The sequence below is a fragment of the Carassius carassius genome, chromosome 6 (genome assembly GCF_963082965.1).
Source record: "Carassius carassius chromosome 6, fCarCar2.1, whole genome shotgun sequence".
In the NCBI taxonomy this organism is placed as follows: domain Eukaryota; kingdom Metazoa; phylum Chordata; class Actinopteri; order Cypriniformes; family Cyprinidae; genus Carassius; species Carassius carassius.
The window spans coordinates 37342190-37365785 of NC_081760.1; the positions used below are offsets into that span (position 1 = coordinate 37342190).

The 23596-nt window shown below is 34.1% G+C and overlaps 1 protein-coding gene across 1 annotated transcript; it reads left to right on the forward strand.

Moving 5' to 3' along the window:
- The first annotated feature begins 1953 nt into the window (after nucleotides 1-1953).
- Nucleotides 1954-12847, forward strand: LOC132141722 (adhesion G protein-coupled receptor E3-like). The gene is made up of 6 exons (XM_059551384.1): nucleotides 1954-2098; nucleotides 4509-4610; nucleotides 11843-12024; nucleotides 12124-12282; nucleotides 12339-12545; nucleotides 12623-12847. Exons 1-6 carry the CDS (start codon nucleotides 1954-1956, stop codon nucleotides 12845-12847), a joined length of 1020 nt encoding a protein of 339 aa, XP_059407367.1.
- Nucleotides 12848-23596: the final 10749 nt, after the last annotated feature.

Consider the following 23596-nt stretch of genomic DNA (forward strand, 5'->3'; position numbering starts at 1 on the left):
AACCGAAATGAAAATGAAATTAAAACATTTAGCTTATATATATATATATATATATATATATATATATACATATATATATATATATATATATATACATATATATATATATATATATATACATATATATATATATATATATATATATATATATATATATAGGCCTTATATTTATTTACTGTTTAATAAAAATAGCATGCATATGATCCTTTGTGTTAAGGTCTTCTTTTAATTTTTGTTTAGTAGACTGTAGCCTAAGACTATCCTACATTTTAAAAATTAACAAATTGTAAATAAATTATGTTTTTTTTTAAATGTTACAATGTTATATCATAATGTTATTGTTGTTTTACTTCCTTCTTTTATCTCATTTTACAATTACATTCATTTCGCAATCCGTCCCTTTGCGCCACCTGGCGGTAGTTTCGTGAATGATTTTAACACAAGACTGAATTACAGTTACCACCGATAGGCTGGCCACCTACTGTACATATTATCAGAGGTGTCAAGTCCAGGGGTCAGAAAGTAAAATCCTGCCATATTTTTGTTCCACCCATGAACTCAGCAGCTGATTTCACCAGAGGAGGAACCAAGTCATTCCTTTCAAGTCACAAACGAGTCTCAAGTTAAATCCCAAGTCCCCAAAGAGTTAAAGTTAGTGAGATAATTAAGTGACTAATTAAATGATGACTGTGCAGTAGTGATAAACACCTGCTGTTATTGAAAATTACAGAGGATCGGATGATTTATTGTTTAAAATGATGCGACCATCATGGAGATCAGTGTTTGATTTAGTTGGGCTCTTGACCCTTTTAATAATACAAAGTAATTTGCTTTTAAGCACTTGCGGTTGTGTTACATAGTAAACATTAACACATTGCTGAATTGCTCAATTAAATTGCTCTTTTTTTATCTAAAACATTTAATGAACACCATGAGGGTGTCTCTCTTTGGTTTGTTACATGATGTACAGCTATTTCTGAACTACAAAAAAGTCCTATTAAACAAATATTATTGCAATTCTTAAATATTGGGGGAAAATTATACAGGCTCAGGATTTTAGACATGAGCACTTATCATATGATCCTCAACAGTGGTGACAAAATTATTCATGCTACAGTCCTTGATGGGAGTTTTACTATGGTGTTACCCAGCATGCACTTCAGCTTGAAGAGTTTTGTTGATCGTCACCATTGTTGAGATTCATATGTTGGGTCATGATGTAGTAGGACAAGATTAAAATATATATATATATATTCATTACATACGTTATTTCATTATAACTATTATACCAACGGTTTATTTGCATGTGGCAGTTCCACAAGGTAGGTTATTAAAAAAAACTGAACATATGTTAGATGAAATAAACTTTTTTTGGAAATAAACAGACTGATGCCTAACAATTACTTTGTCATGTAAAACCAGCTAGTAATGGTTTTCTGCACAGCACTGATCACACTGCTTTATAACAGCACATGTACTTCTACAAGGAAATACCTAACACAAGAAGCCAAAGGTCAAGAGCCCAACTGAAGCAAACACTGATCTCCATGATGGTGGCATCAGTTTAACCAATAAAACATCAGCATCTGATCCTCTGTAACACACAATAATGGCAGGTGTTCATCACTAATGCACAATCATCATTTAATTAGTCTCTTAATTATCTCATTGACTTTAACTCTTTGAGGACTTGGGATTTGACTTGAGACTAGTTTGTGACTTGAAAGGAATGACTTGGTTCCTCCTCTGGTGAAATCAGCTGCTGAGTTCATGGGTGGAACAAAAATATGGCAGGACTTTTACTTTCTGACCCCTGGACTTGACACCTCTGCATAATATTGCTGTTTTATTGTCTCTGTTGACATTATAACTATTTGTACATTTTAACTATTTGTCTGATCAATGAATTAGACTGTGAAGGACATTTTGACTTTGGCATTCAACGCTTCAGATATGATTTCAGGGTCATCATCATCAAACCCAGCTGAACTAGCCTCTTTTGGAAACCGTGTGTTAAAAACCAGTGAGAAACTCATTTCTACATTAGTGAAGCCGACAGACACAAGTAACAGTGTCAGTTTTACCCTTGCTGCTGTGGGTATGTAATAAGGCAGTTACTATTGCTGATCAATCTGAGATATAATCTACAGTAATGCATCTTCATACTCAAGTGGCTTGCTTGCTTACTTGTTTTGTTGTTTTTATCACCCCTGTGTTATGTGGGTAATTTACTCAAATATCATGTGTTGCAACTAACTTACAACAATTCAAGTTTTTATACATACATATTCTCCAACAATTATTTGGTGTCAGTCAGTGTTATAACGCGTACTGTATGATTGAATACTTATACTAAAATACTTTAGAAACCAAGCATAAAATTGTCGTCAGGAATATTTTGAACAAAAGTATTATTTTATTATTAAATATTTACAATGTTTCGATTGCCACCGTCTTTAAAAATTTCCATTCACTGATTGCTGTGTGATTTTTCTACCTGCTGCTAATGTGAAACTTTTCCAGATTTCTAATCATTTAATTTGTAAGCTGTAAAATTTAATTTAAATTTTTATAAGTTGTTTTAGAAGGAAGATGAAATAATGATAATAAGTTAAATAAATGTGGTCTTGTTGGTAAGTCACATCTCTGTCTTTATTCAAGTCGAACCAGCAGGGTCCTGTTGTAAGCACTGTTTAGTAATTTTATTTGAGGTATTTCATTTAATTGTTCTTGGTGGTGGCAGAACCTATACACTGTGGTGTATTTGGGTCTCCTCAACATCCTTAGCTTAAAGTTACATTACAAATTTTCAGAAGAAATTGGCTAATTTGAAGGGGAATTCAGTTTGGTTCTGGATTCCTTATTTGATTTTCAAGAGATGTGGAAATTTAAAAGAATTGCTTTCTTGTGATTTTAAGTTCACAAGGCTCCCCAATGAATCTTTCAAACTGCCATAAGCAAGCTCAAAGAAACTAATATTGAAACACAATTTAATTTTTTTTTCTTTTCTATTCTTTTTTTTATTATTCAGTGTATGTCACAGCAGTGTCCATCTGTTATTTTAATAAAAGGAAACTGTTAAACGGTTGAAATAATGATAAAAAAATTGCAGTTCATGAAAAAAGTACAAATACATTTCCAGTGTTGGGGAGTAACTAGTTACATGTAACGGCGTTACGTAATTTAATTACAAAATTATTGTAACTGTAATTAGTTACAGTTACTACGAAAAAATGAGTAATTAAATTACAGTTACTTATGAAATTTTTAACGATTACAAAGGGGATTACATTTGAATATTTACACACATGAGAGAGATGGATAACAGGGCAAAATAAAGAGACTGAAGAGAAAAATGGAAGTGAAGGTGCAGTTCAGGAGAGAACTTTAAATTATTTTGCATGTCCCCAAATTAAAGATTTAAACCTTTTTTTATGTCAGGTCCATACAAAAAAATAGTTTTGTCCATGAATTTGTTTGTATGAGTTTGAATTTTCCAGTCTGATTTTTTTCCCAGTCCGCCCCTCCTGTAAATTAATGGCAAAGACATGGTTTCATTTACTACACATAGGCCTACTGCAGCTCGCAGTGTTTTCTACCTCTGCTGCCTCAATATAGGAGTACACGAGCACATAAACATAATTTCTAGAACTGCTCTGTGTCACTTCATGTGCATTTTACTTATTTTGAGAAAACTATCATCATATACAGAGACAGCAGTTTCAAAAAAACACCAATGTCTCAGGAGTTTATTACACAGAATATGTCACATGCTTATTAGATAAATGTATTTAAGTTGATGTATATGCTTTTATTTATTATTCTTTAATTTTCACAAATTTAGAAAAGTAATCAAAAAGTACTCAAAAGTAATTAGTTACATTACTTTAATAAAGTAATTGAAAAAAGTTACACTACTATTACATTTTAAACAGGGTAACTTGTAATCTGTAACCTATTACATTTCCAAAGTAACCTTCCCAACACTGTACATTTCTATGGGTCATACCTTCTGGAGAAAAACTTGTGTAATCGGCATGCATCCTGGACAATGATGACAATTACACAAGTTAACATGTTTACAGAAACTTGTATGCATAACATACTAGTTGGGCTTTTTCTAAACTATATTGCCAAACCGAAAGTAAACAGAAATATGAAATAGGCAACTTTTTTTTGTTTTGTTATTACATTAGTTATATTGTACTCACTTGTACTTAGATTGTATGTACTTGCTTTGAAAATGTTAGTTTACCGCTTGATATCTGTTAATAATGTTAAATTTTTTAATTTAGATATTTTTATATTTAGTAATTTTAACTAAAGAATGTTAAATTTGATAATAATGCTGTAATTAGTCATTATTTTTTGTATTATTATTATTATTATTATTATTATTATTATTATTTAAACTTAAACTTACCCTTTGTGCAGACTGAATGAACTTTGCTATTAACATTGTAAACAAAAATGAAAAAGTCCATAACTGCATGTTTGCTATATCAGAGGGTCAAGACTTCGGGTCACCTTAGATAAAATCCCTCGACTCGACACGACAAATTCTTCTGTGGACATCGATCTCATTGGGATCACCAGGAACAACACTGAAAGTATGTCAGAATTTTTGTGTGATTAAAAATAAAAGCCTAAAAACGGACATCAGAGCATTATCACACTGTAAAAAATTATGCCGTTTAATAACAGTAATTTACTGGCAGCAGGGGTGCCAGTAAAGTACTGTTAATTTACAGCTTTCAACCATTAATTTACCAATCTTATTTTTTACAGTATTTTTCCGTAAATTCTTCCATGGAAATTAACTCCACTCCCACTACTTCAAACAGTTCGAGTTTAAAACCTAGCATTCCTATGATGTTTGTACTATCAACTTATTTGAGTCCACTGAGCAAGAATATTTCTTAATGTAAAAATGCAAACATTTAATGTGTAATAGTAATGCATGACTTTTACTCAAATCACTGCAGCTCATTGTCAGAATTTGTGTCTCATCACTGACTGAAGCACAGGCTCTACTCTCCAGCACAATGGTGAACAACAAAACTACATTAACAGATCTCTCTTGTGCAAACACACATTAATACAGTCGAGTTCAGTATTTACTCATTATCAGTGTATGGCTTTGCATACATTTTTTTTCTATGGATGTTCACAAATATTTTAATTAAAATAACTTTTTTTCATTTGGTAAATCTGACATTTACATTTTACAGTATATTACTGTTTTTCCTTGACTTAACGGCAACAAACTGTAGAAAAAACACTTTTTTTGCTTGCAACCAACTGTAGAAAAACAGTTATTTACTGGCAGCAGGGGTGCTGTTTCCTGTAAATTAATTATAGTTTATTACTGTTAAATTATGTTCCATGCTGTCTTTTCTTCATTAAAACCCTTTAAACCCCGCAACAAAATCCTCAGTTTTAAATGAACATTTATAATGTGTGCACACTACAGTGTTTGAGTAACACTGAATCAGTGAAGTTAATGAGATAATTCTGTGATTAATTGATGATTGAGCATTAGTGATGAACACCTGCTATTAACAAACAGAATCTCTAAAGGAAAGAGAAACACAAGAACTACAAATGACTTCAGCCACAGCCTTGAATTCATCAAATCTCTCAAGATCTGATTTAACAACTCATAAAACAGCTTCACCAGATTCACATTACTAACCAGACTGACTTTATTTCTGTCAGATGACTACAGAAGATCATATTGAGAGTTAAATAGCTTTAGGTGTTTTTTTCACTAACATGATGGAGTTCAGTGTTTACTTTAGTTGGGCTCTTGAACGTGAAGGTTTTTTTTTTTTTTTTACATGCTGTAACAATGCATCTTTGGAACTTGTTATAGCAAAAAAAAAAAAAAAAAAAAAAGTGAACAGAAGAAAAAATATCTGGTATTGTTGATTATAGAATGACAAGATCAAGAAGAGATGATCTCTTATTGAATATTGATACTACAGCAAAATAAGAAACACTGCTGAGCATTAAGTTATGGAAGAATGTTGAGAAAATTTCACTCGTAAAAAAAACCTTTGCTGAAATTTCGACAGAGACATCAAGAATCAGTGTATGAATCACAACAATGGTGACAATCCACAAAATAAATAAACAGATAAGTTCTGAACTTCACAAAACATGCTACTAAAACTTAAGACAAAAGCAAAATTATAAGCAGATAAGAATTCAAGAAAAATAAGTGAACAATTCATGGGCATAATTTATTCATGCTGCGATGCATGCTGGGAGTCATGGAGGAGTTTTATCCTGTGCTGGTACCAAGCATGCATTGCATCATGAACCTTTTGATTGTCACCATTGTTGAAATTCACGTGCTGATTGTTGATGTCTCTCTTTGAGTGTTGCTGCCCAAAATATTTAAAACTCATACTGTCATCAAATCAATATGTTCCGGTTATCACCTTACTGCTCAATCTTATAAAATTGAACAAACAAAATAATGGTGTAGTTCACTCACATATTTCAACACCAAATTAATATTTGATTACATATTGCAAAACTTTAAGTTAGTCTACACTGTAAAAAAAAATCCCGTAAAAAAACGGTAAAATTCCGGCAGCTGGGGTGCCGGAAAAATACCGTTAAATAATGGGCACATTAAGTAACGGTAATTTTCCGTAATCCGTTTTGCTGTAATTTTACATGAGATTTTCTGTATTTTCTTCAGCTTTTAATGTTTAATAAGATGTTTTACATAAATATTGTGGAAAGTTGAGTAAAAAAACATTAAATTATCATAAAGTTTGAACACTTTAACTTCAAATAATCAGCCATGAGTGCGAAAATGTGTTTTAATAATTTATTGCCCTAGCTGCAAGAATATACCAATAGTTTGTTCAGAACTGCAATTTACTAATATTCTTTGTTCAAAACTGCAACACTATAGCTACCAGTATAAAGATTATAGCACAGCTGCAACAATATTCCAATAATTTGTCCATAACTGCAATAGTATAGAAAATATAATTACAAACGATCATAACTGCAACAATATTCCAGTAAAAAAATAAGCCCAAAGGTTTAAATTACTGTAGATCACAACTGCAACAACATACCAATTCAGTTTGTTCATAACTGCAACAGTATATATATATATATATATAAAAAAAAAAAATATATATATATATATATATATATATATATATATATATATATATATATATATATATATATATATATATATATATATATATATATCATAACTGCAACAACACACAATAAAAGAATTGTTAAAAACTGCAACAATATAGCAGTTTGGTAAACAAATAAAAATTAATAATTAAAATTGTCCTTAAAACTGAACCACCTGTGAACAGATTAATTTATCTTGACAACAGATAATGCATGAAAAAAAATTATTCAACCATGAAATCAAATAATCAGCAAGTATTTTAAGTCTGTGACACTGTCAAGAATTTCTGCTAGGCAATGTAGGAAGATCTCTAGGCAATGTAGGAAGACACTCAAAGTTTTACTCCATCCTTTCATAGTCCACAATCTTGTTAATCAGTGAAAGAACCTTTGGACTGACTGCCGATTTCTTTCTCGATGTGGTCTTATCCACTTCCGGTCCCTTCTCGGGGTTCATCTTAAAAAGGCATCTGTTGAATGAAAAAAAAATCCTTAGTAATAAAACATGGACTGTAACATATGCTGTGAATATATTTAAAATAAAAGCAGAACAATAAGAACTTGTAAAGGGCATGCTTGTGGTGGATGTTTGCTATAAAGAAGTATGTGAGAGGTTGTTGTTTGTGAGGCAGACTGAGAAGGTTGTGACAATGTAAGAGAGTGTGTTGTGTGAGGATGAGAGTGTGAGGATGCATGTAGGGCTGCACGATTAATCACATGCGGTTGTGAGATGCGTTTGCAGATGAATCGCATTCGATTATGAACAGGATACTGCGTAGTCAGTTGTCAGTGAATTACATCTCTGTGTATTTAATGTTGCTCGATTTGAAAACAGGTGGATATTTACTACTAATCACAGGACCGGCTTTACTGACGAGACGCCTGAAAAACGCATGTGATTAATCATACACAAGTGTGTGTGAGGATTGCGCGTGAGAGTGTGTTAGTGTGTGTGAGGATGCATGTGTGACTGTCTATGTGAGAGTGTGCTTGTGAGAGAGAATGTATATGTGAGAGTGTAAGGATGCATTTTTAAGAGTATGTGAAAGTGTGTAACTGTGTGTGTGTGAAGATGCGTGTAAGAGTGTGTGTGTGTGTGTGTGGATGCATGTGTAACTGTCTGTTAGAGTATGTGGATGTTTGTATTAGAATGTGTGTGTGTGTGTGTGTGTGTGTGTGTGTGTGTGTGAGAATGCGTGTGTGAGAATGTGTATGTGAGATTGTGTGTGTAAGGATGCATTTGTAAGAGTATGTGAAAGTGTGTAACTGTGTTTGTGTATGTGTGTGTGTGTGTGTGTGTGTGTGTGTGTGTGTGTGTGAGGATGTGTGCGAGAATGTGTATGTGAGAGTGTGTGAGTGTAAGAATGCATTTGTAAGAGTATGTGAAAGTGTGTAACTGTGTGTGTGAAGGTGTGTGTGTGTGTGTGTGTGTGAGAGAGAATGCATGTGAGAGAATGTGTATGTGATAGTGTGTGAGTTTGAGGATGCTTTTGTGAGTCTGTCTATGTGAGTGTGAGGATGTGTGTATGACTGCATGTATGTGAGTGTCTGTGTGTGTGAGAGTGTGTGAGTGCGTGTGTGACTGTGTGTGAGAGTGTGTGTTAGAGTGAGTGTATGTAAGGATGCGTAAAAGCATATAAATGTGAAATTTTAGGAAATCTACAAAAATACAAGGAAATATACTGATATTTAATATACCTGTTCACCCCATCAGTGAGTATCAATAATCCCTATAAGCTTCAATAACAGTCTTTAATTATAGAAGGGTGATTTAAACTGTCATGAAACAGAAGTTGTGAATTTTTTTTCCCTAGGCTAGATTACAAGATTACAAGGTTATATGAATTCTCAGATGACACACTGCAGACATTGTTTTTTCATTCACAATTTTAACTGGTCAATGGTTTTAGTCACCAGCTTTTTTAAATACTTTTAATATTTTTAATATTTGCTTAACCAATAAACAGATATAAAGGGTAACCAACATATATAATTTATTAAAAAGTGATTAAATACTGACTGTAACGATATTTCAGACCATCAGTGAGACTATATCTGGAATTAAAAGAGTAAAACATGCAGACAAAATAAAGTAGTTAAGTGAACTTCATTATACAAGCATAATAACCAGTGCTTGAAGAGGGATAACGGTTAAGTGCCCAGCGAACATAACGTTTCAAATCGCGCGTCACTTTAAGCGCTTTTCCTAATGAATCTTTTTCTAAATTCAGAATTTTCATCCAATCTCGCCTCGAAAAATATGATTTTTTTTAGCTTTTAGACGATGCCTACGATTAAGTCGTATCAAAATATCAAAACCGATTAAAAACACTGCATTATGCGTCGAAGTTCGGCAAAGTTGGCAACATATCTACATATTCGAACTTAACGTTAACAGATTACCTTCGCTAACTGTTAAATTCATGAGTTCTTAAACCACAAATGATAATAATATTCAATAACAGCATCGTAGACAACCAGCCAACGACTTTCCTTAAAGTCAGCCTGTTTTTCCCTCAGGGACAAAATAACGTTAGAAGTTAGCCACACTTAACGACCAACGGCACTGGTCAGCGCCGAAGTTTGAAACACTGGTTTAACGATTCAAAAAGGTAAACATTCTAAATGCTGGAACTCAAATATAGTAGAAATAACATATAGTAATGACCAGAATTAGAAAACATGAACTTTACCTGCTTTTTTTGCCTCAGATCGAAGATTGACAGTAAGACTGAAGGTCGAGTGATTCCTTCTGCGCGCGCTGCAGCCCCACTGCGTGCTTGGAGGAGAATGTATCCTTGCGCTAGGGCGGGAATTCCTTCAGTTCGAATATTTAAAATGTTTTTTTTTTTTTGTAATTTAAATATCAGCATATTATTATAGTATTATATCACATTATGAAACGGTACTATGAGAATAAATGCGTAATAAAACACCAAACTGAGCAGAACTATTTTGACAAGCGGAAGAAGAGGAAGATATCATTTGACAGTACTATGGAAATACGATTCTTTTGCTCGAATTGATTCTTTCGGGAAGGATGTTTCAACAAACCGGTTCAAAAACTGATTCACCTGCTCTTTTATGCAAACACGCAATGTAGGCAACATATACATATTATATCAATAATAATAATAATAATAATAATAATAATAATAATAATAATAATAATAATAATAATAATAATAAAAATAATAATAATGAACGTGAACTTTTGTACAGTTGTTATTTATATTTTTAATCTGTTAAAAAATATGGCATTATATTATTAATGCCACACACACACACACACACACACATACATACTGCACATAAACATACATATAGCGCACTGTTGTTGGTGTGTTATGTGAAATAAATCTTCAAAAATATTTTTGTGGCGTTATGCACATTCACATGTTTTTCATGTGATTTTACATAGGATATGTAAATATACAGTCTATTTCTGTAATTTTACAATTTTAAACTGTATTTCAAAATTACGTGAAATAACAGTTTTTTTTACAGTACAGCAGTTCTCAATTGCAGTCCCCGCGCCCCACTGCTCTGCACATTTTTAGCGTTTCTCTTAGCGCTTCAGACATTTGTTCTATTCGAACATAAGTGCCCTGCGAAGTGGACATCACAGGATATTCAGCCAGGATTCCAGTTCGAAGCGAATGTAGCAATATGTTCCAATCAAAGTGCCTTGAATAGGGCAAGACGTGAATTTAAATTGTATTGATTTACAGAGGTATATGATGTCACAGTTGTACATGTTTAAAGATGCTGCACAGCACAAATCAGTGAATGAATGTTTCGATGTGAGGTAAACTTAATCAGATTTCCCCTGCTCAGGGAGTAGGGAGCAATGAATAATTGGAACACAGTTCATTTCTAATGAGCTGATTATCTGAATCAGGTGTGTTAACAAAGAGAACCGTGCAAAATATGCAGAGCAGTTGGGTGTGAGGACTGGAATTGAGAACCGCTGGTCTAGAAGATCATGCCTGACAGAAACAGCTGTAATCACTCAACCATCAAAATTAATATTGCTGTAACAGAGCTATCATAAAGATATACAAATATAGCAATGAAACAAAATTTAAAGTACAAAGGTCAAACAAACACTGATCTCCATAATGGTGACATCAAACGAAACAGTAACATTATCATTTAAATCTCTGTAATTCTCAATAAGATCTTTGATATCTGATCTCTGATCTGATAGAAATAAAGTCAGTCCGGTTAGTAATGAGTGAAGCTGGTAAAGCTGTTTGTTGAGTTGTTTAAATCTTCAGTTGATTTCATCTAATGCTGTGGCTGAAGTCAGTTGTAGTTCTTGTGTTTGTCTTGTTTATTTTTTCTTCAGTGATTCACTCATTAGTTTTCATTCTCTCTGTCAGGTGGAATATATTAGTAAACTCATGTAGGGAATAGTGAATGATGGTGTAGGGTGTGATTCGAAACACAGCCGCTGAGTGTCAACTTTGAACGTTGTTAATTTAAGATATTTAGCAGCAGGCTACCTTCTCGAAAATGATGAATATTACCCAGAATGCACTGTTTTAATAAAACAGTATGTTACTGTCGAAATTTGGCCGTGTTTTTACAGCGATTTTTAACAGTGCACTAAACCACATTTACATCATTGTTTTAGTGATGCATTTCTGTTTCTGTCACACAGGATCAGTTGCTGTGGCTTTCATGAGCTACAACATGATGGAGAATCTACTGAAGCCAGACTTCTTCAACAAATCCAATGACACGATTAAAACCATGATGTCCACTGTGATCTCAGCTACTCTTCCCAAAACCACCAACTCTAAACTAACTAAACCGGTCAACTTCACCCTCAAACACATCAGAGTGAGAGACTGAAATGTGCTTTTGTTTTATCAGAGCACTGATGAACATCTGAAAACATCTAATATTCAGAGTTCTTATACTTTCTTCATCTTTCTGCAGGAGTTTGATCCCAGCGGTTCTCTGTTCTGTGTGTACTGGAATATCAGCGAGTGGATTGTAGATGGTTGTTCTGTTTTAAACTCCAACAGCAGCCACACTGTGTGTTCCTGTGAACATCTGTCCACATTCGCTCTCATCATGCAATACAGAACCTTTCTAGTGAACACTGAAGAACAGCACATATTTGGATCTCATGTTCTCTCACGTTTTCTTAGAGCGACTCACTAATGGAGCTGTTGAATTTGGTGTGTGTGATTGTGGGGCTGGTGTTCTTCACTTTGGCCCTGTTGACCTTTGCCCTTTGTCGGTGGAGTCCAGGAGTGAATAATGTGGCTCGAATCAACATCTGCATCAGTCTTCTGTTGGCTCACCTTCTGTTTCTGCTCACACAGCAGTTCCTGAGCCTCATACGGCCTCTGCAGGTGAGAATGATGAAGGAGCCCTACAGCTCAGCACAGTCTCACTGAGAATCATCATAACTGTCTCTCATGGTCTCCAGGTGTTGTGTGCCGTGATCTCAGGACTTCTGCACTTCCTCTTTCTCTCCGGCTTTGTGTGGATGTTCATTGAAGCTGTGCTGCTCTTCATCTGTGTGAAGAGCCTCTCACAGATCAGCTCCAAAAAGAGGGAGGTGCTTAGCAGTGGATTCCTGTGTGTGTTTGGATATGTGGTTGCTCTGTTTGTGGTGTGTGTTTCTGTCAGAGTTGTTGTTATTTTAAGTTAATTTGTTTAGAAATAAATTAATCAGTTCAGTAATTTTGTGGTATTTCTACTATCAGATAGAAACACTAACATAGTTTAAATGTCATGCACAAAATTAAAATCTGTAGTATTTTACCAGTCAACAATTGAAATGGTATTTGTTACAAATTCATTCATCTATATGTTTATTTTTTATTATTATTATTATTTTTTTGTCCATACAGCTGCTGGATTGAAATGGATAAATGCTTCATATGGAGTTTTCTGGGTCCTGTTTGTGTCATACTCGCAGTAAATACATTTGTTATTTCTGGCTACTAAGATTTATATTAAAAGGAAAGCAAAGTGATTAATTACACTTCTACTTTGCAGTTAAACATGATTCTCTTCATCAAGATCATCATCACTCTGTACTCAACTCTCAAAAATCTCAATGCTGAAGTTTCACAGATGAAACAAACCAAGTAATATTATGACTTTATCACTCTGTAGAAAACCACATATATATATATATAGTCAGTAAAGACAGAGGAAAGTTTCTCTGCCGGATTATAGTATTTAAAACACTGGATCAGTTTGTGGTTCTTGGTTGCTCCTGGATTCTGGGTTTCTTCACTAATGACAGTAAGGTGCTGGAGATCTTCTTCCTGATCTTGAACTCCCAGCAGGGAACCTTCATCTTCCTGATCTACTGTGTCCTCAATAATGAGGTCAGATATTTTCTCAATTTGCACCTGAATTCTGGATATGCAGTAATATTACAGTTGTTTTAAATGGAAGTTCTGTTCTTATTTTTGCTATCTGTGATTTTAGTGAGGAACGTCAGAGGGAGTTATATAATCTGTTAGGCCCTGATCACACAGAATGTACTTCTCATGGTTTTTTTATTTATTTATTTAATTTACAAAAGAGCAGTGCACTGCTGTTATTTACTCTATGTTGCAAGGCAATCATCGATTAAGCTGTCCTGTCAGTTTGGATTTTTGCACGAGCACTATAGAAACTTTGGTTTGCTGTCAAGTAAATTGTCATATTAGCAGAAACTTTTAAAAAAGGACGTTTGCTCTCACCTTGATCGAGGGTGAGAAGTGTACAAACATGAAGAAAACATGCTTTTCCTCCATACACACAGTAATCACAACAGAAGGCTTGCTGGTCCATTCATTTGTTTGAACAATGGAAAACTTACCAAACCATTGTTTGATTTTCAGCTCAGAGTTTTTTTTTTTTTTTTCTTTTTTTTTTTTTTTTTTTTCTGGCAATCAGAGCACTTATACCAATAGACGAGACACCTGGGTCACATAAACACTGTGTGCAATGCTCACTACTAAATAGAAAATAACTTAAAAAAGGCGACTCTCACCCAGCTAACAGAATTTTGTTACAAAAATGTTCTCCAAATATATTCAGGCTATAAATAAATGGCTGCCCACTGCTCTGGGTGTGTGTGCACTTTGGAAGGGTTTAATTGCAGAGCATGAATTACGAGTATGGGTCACCGTACTTGGCTGTATGTCATTTATCTTTCAATATCAAGCAGCCAAACGAACAGTTTTGTTCAGCTAAAAATAGCTGGACAGAGGGGACTCAGATGAGACCGGAAGCCAGACCCATACCCATAGAATTTACAAATGGCCACACTCTTTTTTAACGCAATTTTTACACTATGACAACAAGAAAAAGGTGGATAATTCAAACTTTTGGCTTTCTTTTCTTGTTCTCAGTAATGAGGTCAACCACAGGTACACTGTTGCACAGACAGTATATGGAAGAAAAGTATTTCCTTAAGAAAATAAAAATCTGACTTTTAATTAACACTTTTTTCCTACCTGTTTAATGTAAACAAACACATTCTGGTTAATGAGTTCAGAGGGTAAAATGATCTCATGAAGTCACTCAGCTCCTCTCGTCTCCTTCTTGTTCAGGTCAGGCAGCAATACAGGAAATTCTTCAGATATCTTTGCAGTGGACACAAACGACACTGAGGACTACAGCATCCACTGAAATGAGTGAAGTAAAATTATTATACAGTAAAATACTAATACCGTAGAACATATAACATGCATATATTACATACAGCATGCATGTCTCTGCTCATGTCAATAAATAATTGTTTTATTTATTTATATTTTCTTTGTTGAGGTCATAGATTCATCCTGTACTTCAGATTCCATTGATGCATTTTAGCAGATGCTTTGCATTCAGGCTATACTTTTTTATTTATTTTTTATTTTTTAATCAGTATGTGTGTACCCTGGGAATTAAACCCACAACCTTTTGCACTACTAATGCAATGCTCTTCCACTGAGCCACAGGATTCCACTCAGTTCCTCGAGTGATTTGTTTGCTCTAAAAGTGACATATTATGCCCCTTTTTACAATATGTAATATTAGTTTCTGGTGTCCCCAGAATGTGTCTGTGAAGCTTCAGCACAAAACACACCACAGATAATTTATTATATCTTTTTGAAAATGCCTAATTTCTTGCGTTTTAATTCATATTAGTTGTTAACTCAGGTGAGAATGTTGACGAGCACAAGGCTGGAGATCATTATGTCAGGCTGGTTGTCAGGTTTAAACTTCTGATATATGGTTTTCTGAGTGAACACATCTGAAGCACATGGAAAGCAATATAAAGTAAATAAATAAATTCACTGTTCTGTTGTCTCCTCTGAGGCTGGGACTCTAAACAGTGTTCTGTGCTCATCTGTGCAGCCAAAGACAGAACAGTTAGCATGTTTTGCTCAAAATTTCATGACATTAGAACTGGTACACCATTGTCCCTTGCGAAAACACATTGACAGCACCCTTGGTATAGATTTAGAGGCAGTGATATTATAATGAGATCCCTTTGCCATATCACCAAGGGAGCAAAATCAGTTTGCTCTTGTTTTCTCAGATAGAACAAGACTTACCAAAACAAAGTTACTGGGTTAATCTTTTTCATGTTTCCTTGGTTGGTAGGTGCACCAGAGACCTGATGGAAAATACAGATTTTCATGATATGTCACCTTTAATTGTCTGTGTTACTGTACAAGAATATTTAGTGTGATTTGTAATTATTTTCTTGATATTCATCATTAAGGAAAAATATATGAATGCGTCCTTTCAGTTTTTCAGCATAGTTGAGGTGAGAGTAAATATTTTGAATGATTGGTGGATTTTAATCAAAACCTTCTTATTAAACACACATGGTGATGATAATATTATCACAGTCAAGGCTTTAATAATAAACATGCTAACATACTCCTCACAATATTCTATAAAAATAAATAAAAAGTAGTTTCAGTATTGATTTTTTTCACATTTAACCTATGTATGTTGAGTATGTTTTACTCAACATAGTCTTAATAAGTGAGATGATACACAGATGATGTATTCCTCTAAGCCATGCTTTCAAAACAGTATGTCAATGAAGTGATAGTTCTAAAAAAAACTTTCATTATTTACTTAACCTCATGTCATTCCCAAACTTTATGACTTAAACTGTGTTCAAAAGTTTTTAAGCTTCAAAAGTAGTCAAGTGTTCATTCATGCTATAAATCAGATAATTGATAACAGGAGCTTCATGTTTTAAGATGAGAGATTGATTGTTTTATTCATATAAATATATACAATTATGGTTCAGAATTATATATTCTGGCTGGTTAGTTTATGTTCTTCTTTAAACTCTCTGAATGTTTCTGTAGAATTCTTCCCAAATATTATGATTTGCACAAATTATCTGGGCGTTTTCAAACTAAGACAAACTATTCATAACATTTTATAATAGTATAATATATACTATTAATGTTCTATTTGATCATTTATAAGTGATATACAGTATAATTGTACATGAAGACTGGAAGTGATAATTTATTAGGCAGGTTTTCTATTACAGATAAAATGGGGCAAAAACAAGATTTAACTCAGACTAAAAGTAAAAAAAGAAAAAAAAATGCCCATAAGAAGGATGCAATACTAATGCAGTATTAGAATTTGCAAGGCATGACCATTTGGCAGGGTTATGCACATTGGGTCAGAAAAAAACTGGTGGAGAAGAAAAGAGACATGTTAACTGCAAAAGAATTAAGAATTAGAATCTGAATCTGAAACCACCAAGAACCATTAAAGGTCCCCTTCTTTAGTTAGTGTGTAATGTTGTTGTTGGAGTATAAATAATATTAGTAAAATTCCAAAGCTCAAAGTTCAATGCCAAGCGAGATATTTTATTTAACAGAATTCGCCTACAAAAAACGACCCGTTTGGACTACATCCCTCTAGTTCCTGCAGTAATGACATCACTAAAACAGTTTTTTGACTAACCTCCGCCAACATGAATTCACAAAAAATGGGGCGTGGTCTTGGGGGAAGAGACGCAGCTCTTGTGTTTGTTGCCATGTCGTTGAAACGCTTTTATTTTCATCTCGGAGTCCAATCATCTTTGTTTGGGCTTCCCAGGGACGCTTTACTTGGAGATCAATGGTTACAATTTATGTTTAACTCGGTTCCCGAAAATTATAATCCACATTTAAAACTATGTAAAGCACATTTTGCTGAGGACTGATTACTCAATCTCAATCAGTTTAATGCCGGATTCGCACAAAGATTATTCTTGAAAGATGGAGCAGCTCCCTCTTTGTCTGGAGAAGGCGTTGTTTATGGACAACAACCGGTAAGTGTAACAACCAGTAAGGGCAACGCTGTTTAGCTTTGTTAACTAGATGCTAGGGCTGTGCAAAAAAACAAATGCGATTTTCAACACAGCACAACACAGGAACAGCTGGCACAATTAGAACTTGTTATGTATTTCTGAAGGAAATATTGAATCTGAAAAATTGAAAAACTGCAAATTTTTCGTTTTTCATTCTTCCAAACAAAACGAAAAATCAAGAAATCGGCTTCATTGTTTTGTTTTTACGTCCAAGGACAGAAAACGAATAAACAACTAATTCGATCTCTAAATGTGGGCGGGAATGAAACGCCCCTCTCCGCTGATTGGTCAACCGATCATTGCAACATAATGATAGTCCTAAAAACATAATAAGAGTCCTGTGCGACTCACTGCAGCACAGGGAGAATCTAGCCTATTGTAGCGAAGTGCAGACCGCTTTCAGTTTATGTGAAAATGTAGTCATAACTTTTGTTTTAGACAATATGCTGCATTGTGGACTATGGAGGAACTTGAATAAAAATGACAGATATGAAAATAAATTAGCACATATATTATTTACTTTTTTTCTATTTTGAGTTTTATTCATAGAGCACTTTATGCAAATTTCGGAAATCATATGTTGTTATCCCACTAGCATGGGACTAATGGTTCGTCAGAGTGCTTGTTTCATTGATTGATTTTAGTGAAATGTGAATTCGACGTCATGATTTGAAGGTAAACTCTTTTTGAGTTAGAAGAACATATCCAAACCCTGAAATAACACTTCGAACAATAAACCATAGATCAGTGTCAGAAATTAACTTTCTCACAAGGGGCACCTGATTTTCAGTTGTTGTTGTTGTTGTTTTTTTTTTTTTACCTTTTGTATGTCATATTTAATGTTAAATTCTTACATTAAAAACATTAGAATAATATGACAATAGGCTGTTATCAATTAAATCAGTATTCAGAGATATAGAACCTGCATCTGAAGATACTTTTATAGATGTATTTAAATAGGGACAAGTTTATTTAAATAGGGACAAGTATGTCACATAAACACGTTACATATTACAACATTTTAGCCGAAGCTAATTCCCAATGTCTGTCCCTAGTGAGCCTTTACAAAAATTAAACAATACACAGTTAAAATAAACAAAATAATACAATATAAAACAATATCAACAAAGCTGACAATCAGTGGTCACATATTTGACTTCTGATTAAAATGTCTTTGAGTTTGTGTTTAAAAATGACCCAGTTTGACTCTCCTTTAAGTTCAGTGGTCAAACAATTCCAGACCTTTGTGCCTTGTACAGAGAAAACTGATTGTCCAAACAAATTATTGCGTCTCGGAATCTGACAGTTCCCGTTCTGAGCTCCTCTAGTCCTTGAACCCCCAACCCTGAGAGCAACTATGCAATCACTCAAGACCTGTGGGGCTTGATGATTTAAACATTTATGCATCAGCTTCAACAAAGAGAATTTAATAAAATTTGCAAAAGATAAAATATTTAACTTCCTTAGACTAATACAATGATGTGACCTAATGGGTTTCCTATCTAAGATTTTAACAGCTCTGTTATAAATCATTTGAACTGGCTTAAGTGTAGTGACAGTAGCTTGTGACCATGTACAGATGCAGTAACTTATATGCGAGAAGATCATGGCATGCATGAAAGTGTGAGCAGCATGAAACGGTAGGCAGTCCCTGATTAGTCTGAATGTATAAAGATTTTTTTTGGCAAATCGACATTTTTTTTTACAACCCGAATTCCGGAAAAGTTGGGACGTTTTTTAAATTTTAATAAAATGAAAACTAAAAGACTTTCAAATCACATGAGCCAATATTTTATTCACAATAGAACATAGATAACATAGCAAATGTTTAAACTGAGAAAGTTTACAATTTTATGCACAAAATGAGCTCATTTCAATTTTGATTTCTGCTACAGGTCTCAAAATAGTTGGGACGGGGCATGTTTACCATGGTAAAACAAAATCTCCTTTTCTTTTCAAAACAGTTTGAAGACGTCTGGGCATTGAGGCTATGAGTTGCTGGAGTTTTGCTGTTGGAATTTGGTCCCATTCTTGCCTTATATAGATTTCCAGCTGCTGAAGAGTTCGTGGTCGTCTTTGACGTATTTTTCATTTAATGATGCGCCAAATGTTCTCTATAGGGGAAAGATCTGGACTGCAGGCAGGCCAGGTTAGCACCCGGACTCTTCTACGACGAAGCCATGCTGTTGTTATAGCTGCAGTATGTGGTTTTGCATTGTCCTGCTGAAATAAACAAGGCCTTCCCTGAAATAGACGTTGTTTGGAGGGAAGCATATGTTGCTCTAAAACCTTTATATACCTTTCAGCATTCACAGAGCCTTCCAAAACATGCAAGCTGCCCATACCGTATGCACTTATGCACCCCCATACCATCAGAGATGCTGGCTTTTGAACTGAACTCTGATAACATGCTGGAAGGTCTCCCTCCTCTTTAGCCCGGAGGACAAGGCGTCCGTGATTTCCAACAAGAATGTCAAATTTGGACTCGTCTGACCATAAAACACTATTCCACTTTGAAATAGTCCATTTTAAATGAGCCTTGGCCCACAGGACACGACGGTGCTTCTGGACCATGTTCACATATGGCTTCTTTTTTGCATGATAGAGCTTTAGTTGGAATCTGCTGATGAAACGGCGGATTGTGTTTACCGACAGTGGTTTCTGAAAGTATTCCTGGGCCCATTTAGTAATGTCATTGACACAATCATGCCGATGAGTGATGCAGTGTCGTCTGAGAGCCCGAAGACCACGGGCATCCAATAAAGGTCTCCGGCCTTGTCCCTTACGCACAGAGATTTCTCCAGTTTCTCTGAATCTTTTGATGATGTTATGCACTGTAGATGATGAGATTTGCAAAGCCTTTGCAATTTGACGTTGAGGAACATTGTTTTTAAAATTTTCCACAATTTTTTTACGCAGTCTTTCACAGATTGGAGAGCCTCTGCCCATCTTTACTTCTGAGAGACTCTGCTTCTCTAAGACAAAGCTTTTATAGCTAATCATGTTACAGACCTGATATCAATTAACTTAATTAATCACTAGATGTTCTCCCAGCTGAATCTTTTCAAAACTGCTTGCTTTTTTAGCCATTTGTTGTCCCCGTGCCAACTTTTTTGAGACCTGTAGCAGGCATTAAATTTTAAATGAGCATTTTATTAAAATTTAAAAAACGTCCCAACTTTTCCGGAATTCGGGTTGTAATATGACTGTCCTTGCTATAGCTATTGTTAACTGAATTTATCGCTTCAAGCACTTTTGCTTCATTAGTCCGCAGAAGTGAGAACAGCGAATATTGGTTTATCATTTGATGTTTAGTGAATTTTAGTTGTTGTTCTACATTCACTTGTTGCACCATTTCTTCCACAGATGAAACAAAAACGTATTAAATTCCAGTGCTATTTGTTGACTATCTCTAATCTGCCTGTCTCCATTTCTAAGCTCATGAATAGTCTTTCAGTTTAATGCTGATCAGACAGCTGTACGTGCATTTACATAGCAATTACAAATGTATAATGAAATAAGATTAATGTTTTATACAACATTTTAAATATAGAAATATGAAAAAATATATATTTTTTAAATGAAATGAAAATGAAACTTGAATTATGATAGTTATACCACCACTAGGTGGCGGTATTCCATTGTGTTAATAAAGAAGCCTTTTATTCAATCTATTCATTCAAAATGCTTCATTAATTGATTCAGAAATAAAATCAAGTTGCTGTCTATAATAATTGGTCAGTGAATTGTTGTCTATAATAATGGATCATTCAAAGACTGTGATTCTTTAAGGAACGATACACCATTGACCATTCTGTGCTCCTATTGTGAGTCACACAGTGGTTCTGTGACGTGGGTTTAGTTAGCAGAGAAAATAAACATTTTCTATGCTATCAGTAAGATGGCCAGTACCCAATATTAAGTTAATAAACTCAGCTTATTGTCTAAAACTACCTATGTTCACATTAATGAATAGTGGTCAGCGCTTGTCTAATACATTCCCCCCAACGCTGCAGTGCACAAAGATGTATAGCCTAGTAGAGGTTGTGAGTGCAGGTGCGAAATAAATTAATATTTACATGATAAACTAAATGTTTCACTGGTAGGTTGCATAATTTATGCCTACACAAAAGAAAGGGGGGTTTGTTTCGGTACGGTTTGTGTCGCGCCATTCGTTAATCTGGGCTGTGTTTCTCGATAACGATCGATTTTAGCGCTGAAGAGTGTTTTCTACGAGTCATTTTACGATCGTCCGTTATTGTTTCATGTGCATTTCCCAAAAATGCACTTAACACAGTCGTAGCCGTGCTTTAAGTGCTACTTAGGAGTCGCTATCCATTTGTCAAGTGATGAAATGTCATCAATGGCTCGGAATTGTAGTAGGCCTACACAATCGTTTATTGAAATGTTTACCTAATAATTCTGCGTTCCAGATAACTCGGATATAATAACAATTATATTATATTATATTATATTATATTATATTATATTATATTATATTATATTATATTATATTATATTATATTATATTATATTATATTATTATGGTATAGTGTATAATATTATACTTTACATAATATTATTAATAATAATAATAATTATTATTATTATAAATATATATAGAGAGAGAGACGTGATTTTCAGGTCCAATACATATAGCTGTTTTTCTTGCACGTCAGCAAGTTATTGACAGAACCCAGCCCCCCCAAAAACTAAAATCAAAATGAATAAAATAATATAGGAAATATACTTCAAAATTTATATTAATAATCTGTAAATGACTTGCTGACTTTCTGAGAGGTAAAGTATAATATTGTTCATATAATGCAATATAATATAATATAATAAAAAATATTATATTGTATCCGAGTTGTCTGGAACACAGCATAAATATGTAGATAATAAATAATAGATGTGCTAATTTCTATTCATATCTGTCATTTTATTTAAGTTCCCCCCATAGTCCACAATGCAGCATATTGTCTAAAACAAAAGTTATGACTACATGTTCACATAAACTGAAAGCGGTCGGCACTTTGCTACAATAGGCTAGATTCTCCCTGTGCTGCAGTGCGTCGCGCAGCTTTGCCAGACAGATTTTGATAGGTGGGTACTATAATAAAACAGCCGTATGTCAAAGGACCAAAAGGCTATGCTTCTGTATGGTTTGTGTCAAGCTATTCTTTAATCTTGCTGTTTGATGAAGAGAAAGAGATAAAATGTAGTAGAAATAAACACGTTAAGAATCCGTGGAAGCGTAGGACTCTTATTATGTTTTTAGGACTATTATTATGTTGTAATGTTTGGTTGACCAATCAACGGAGAGGGGCGTTTCATTAAAATATAACATGAATAACCCTTAGAACGGTATGTGCACATTTTCTGTTATTTTTTACAACATGAGTCAATAAACCATGTTTGAAGGATTGATGAGATTTGTTATGACCATCGTATTGCGGAAGTTAAGAAAGTAATGCTGGGAAGCTTAGAAAAAAAACTGATGACCGATTACTATCAGCTGCCAACATTACAGCAACCATAACAGTCCATGTGGAGTCCTAGGGTTAAAACTGATGTTGAATAACACAGGATGTTGTTAGGTCACTGATAATACAGTTAATAGGAACTAGACATGTTTACTATTGTTAGGTATACATTTGTATTTGAATTTGCATTTGAGAAGGAAACAGTGAGCTCAAATTTCCTTACCAGGATGCTGAACAGATAACATCAATAAACAGCACACACAAATATTTGATTCATTCATTTGTGTCAGTGAGGATCACTGTATGTCAGCTTATTTCAGGTAAGATCTTATTTCTGCTCATAATGATTCTCATCAGTCTCTGTACTATACATCAAACAACATGCAGCATATTGATGTGTGTGATTGTGTGATTTGTTTGTAATTTGCTGTTTACAGTATTTAGATATTTGTATTTATTTATTTAGGTATTGCTTTAGAGCATTTGTAGATCTACAGGAATTTTCAAGTGTGGTTTATTGGAAACTGTATGTAATTCAAATATGATTTATATGTGCTAGTTTCTGCAACTTTGTTTAATCGACAGTGCTTTT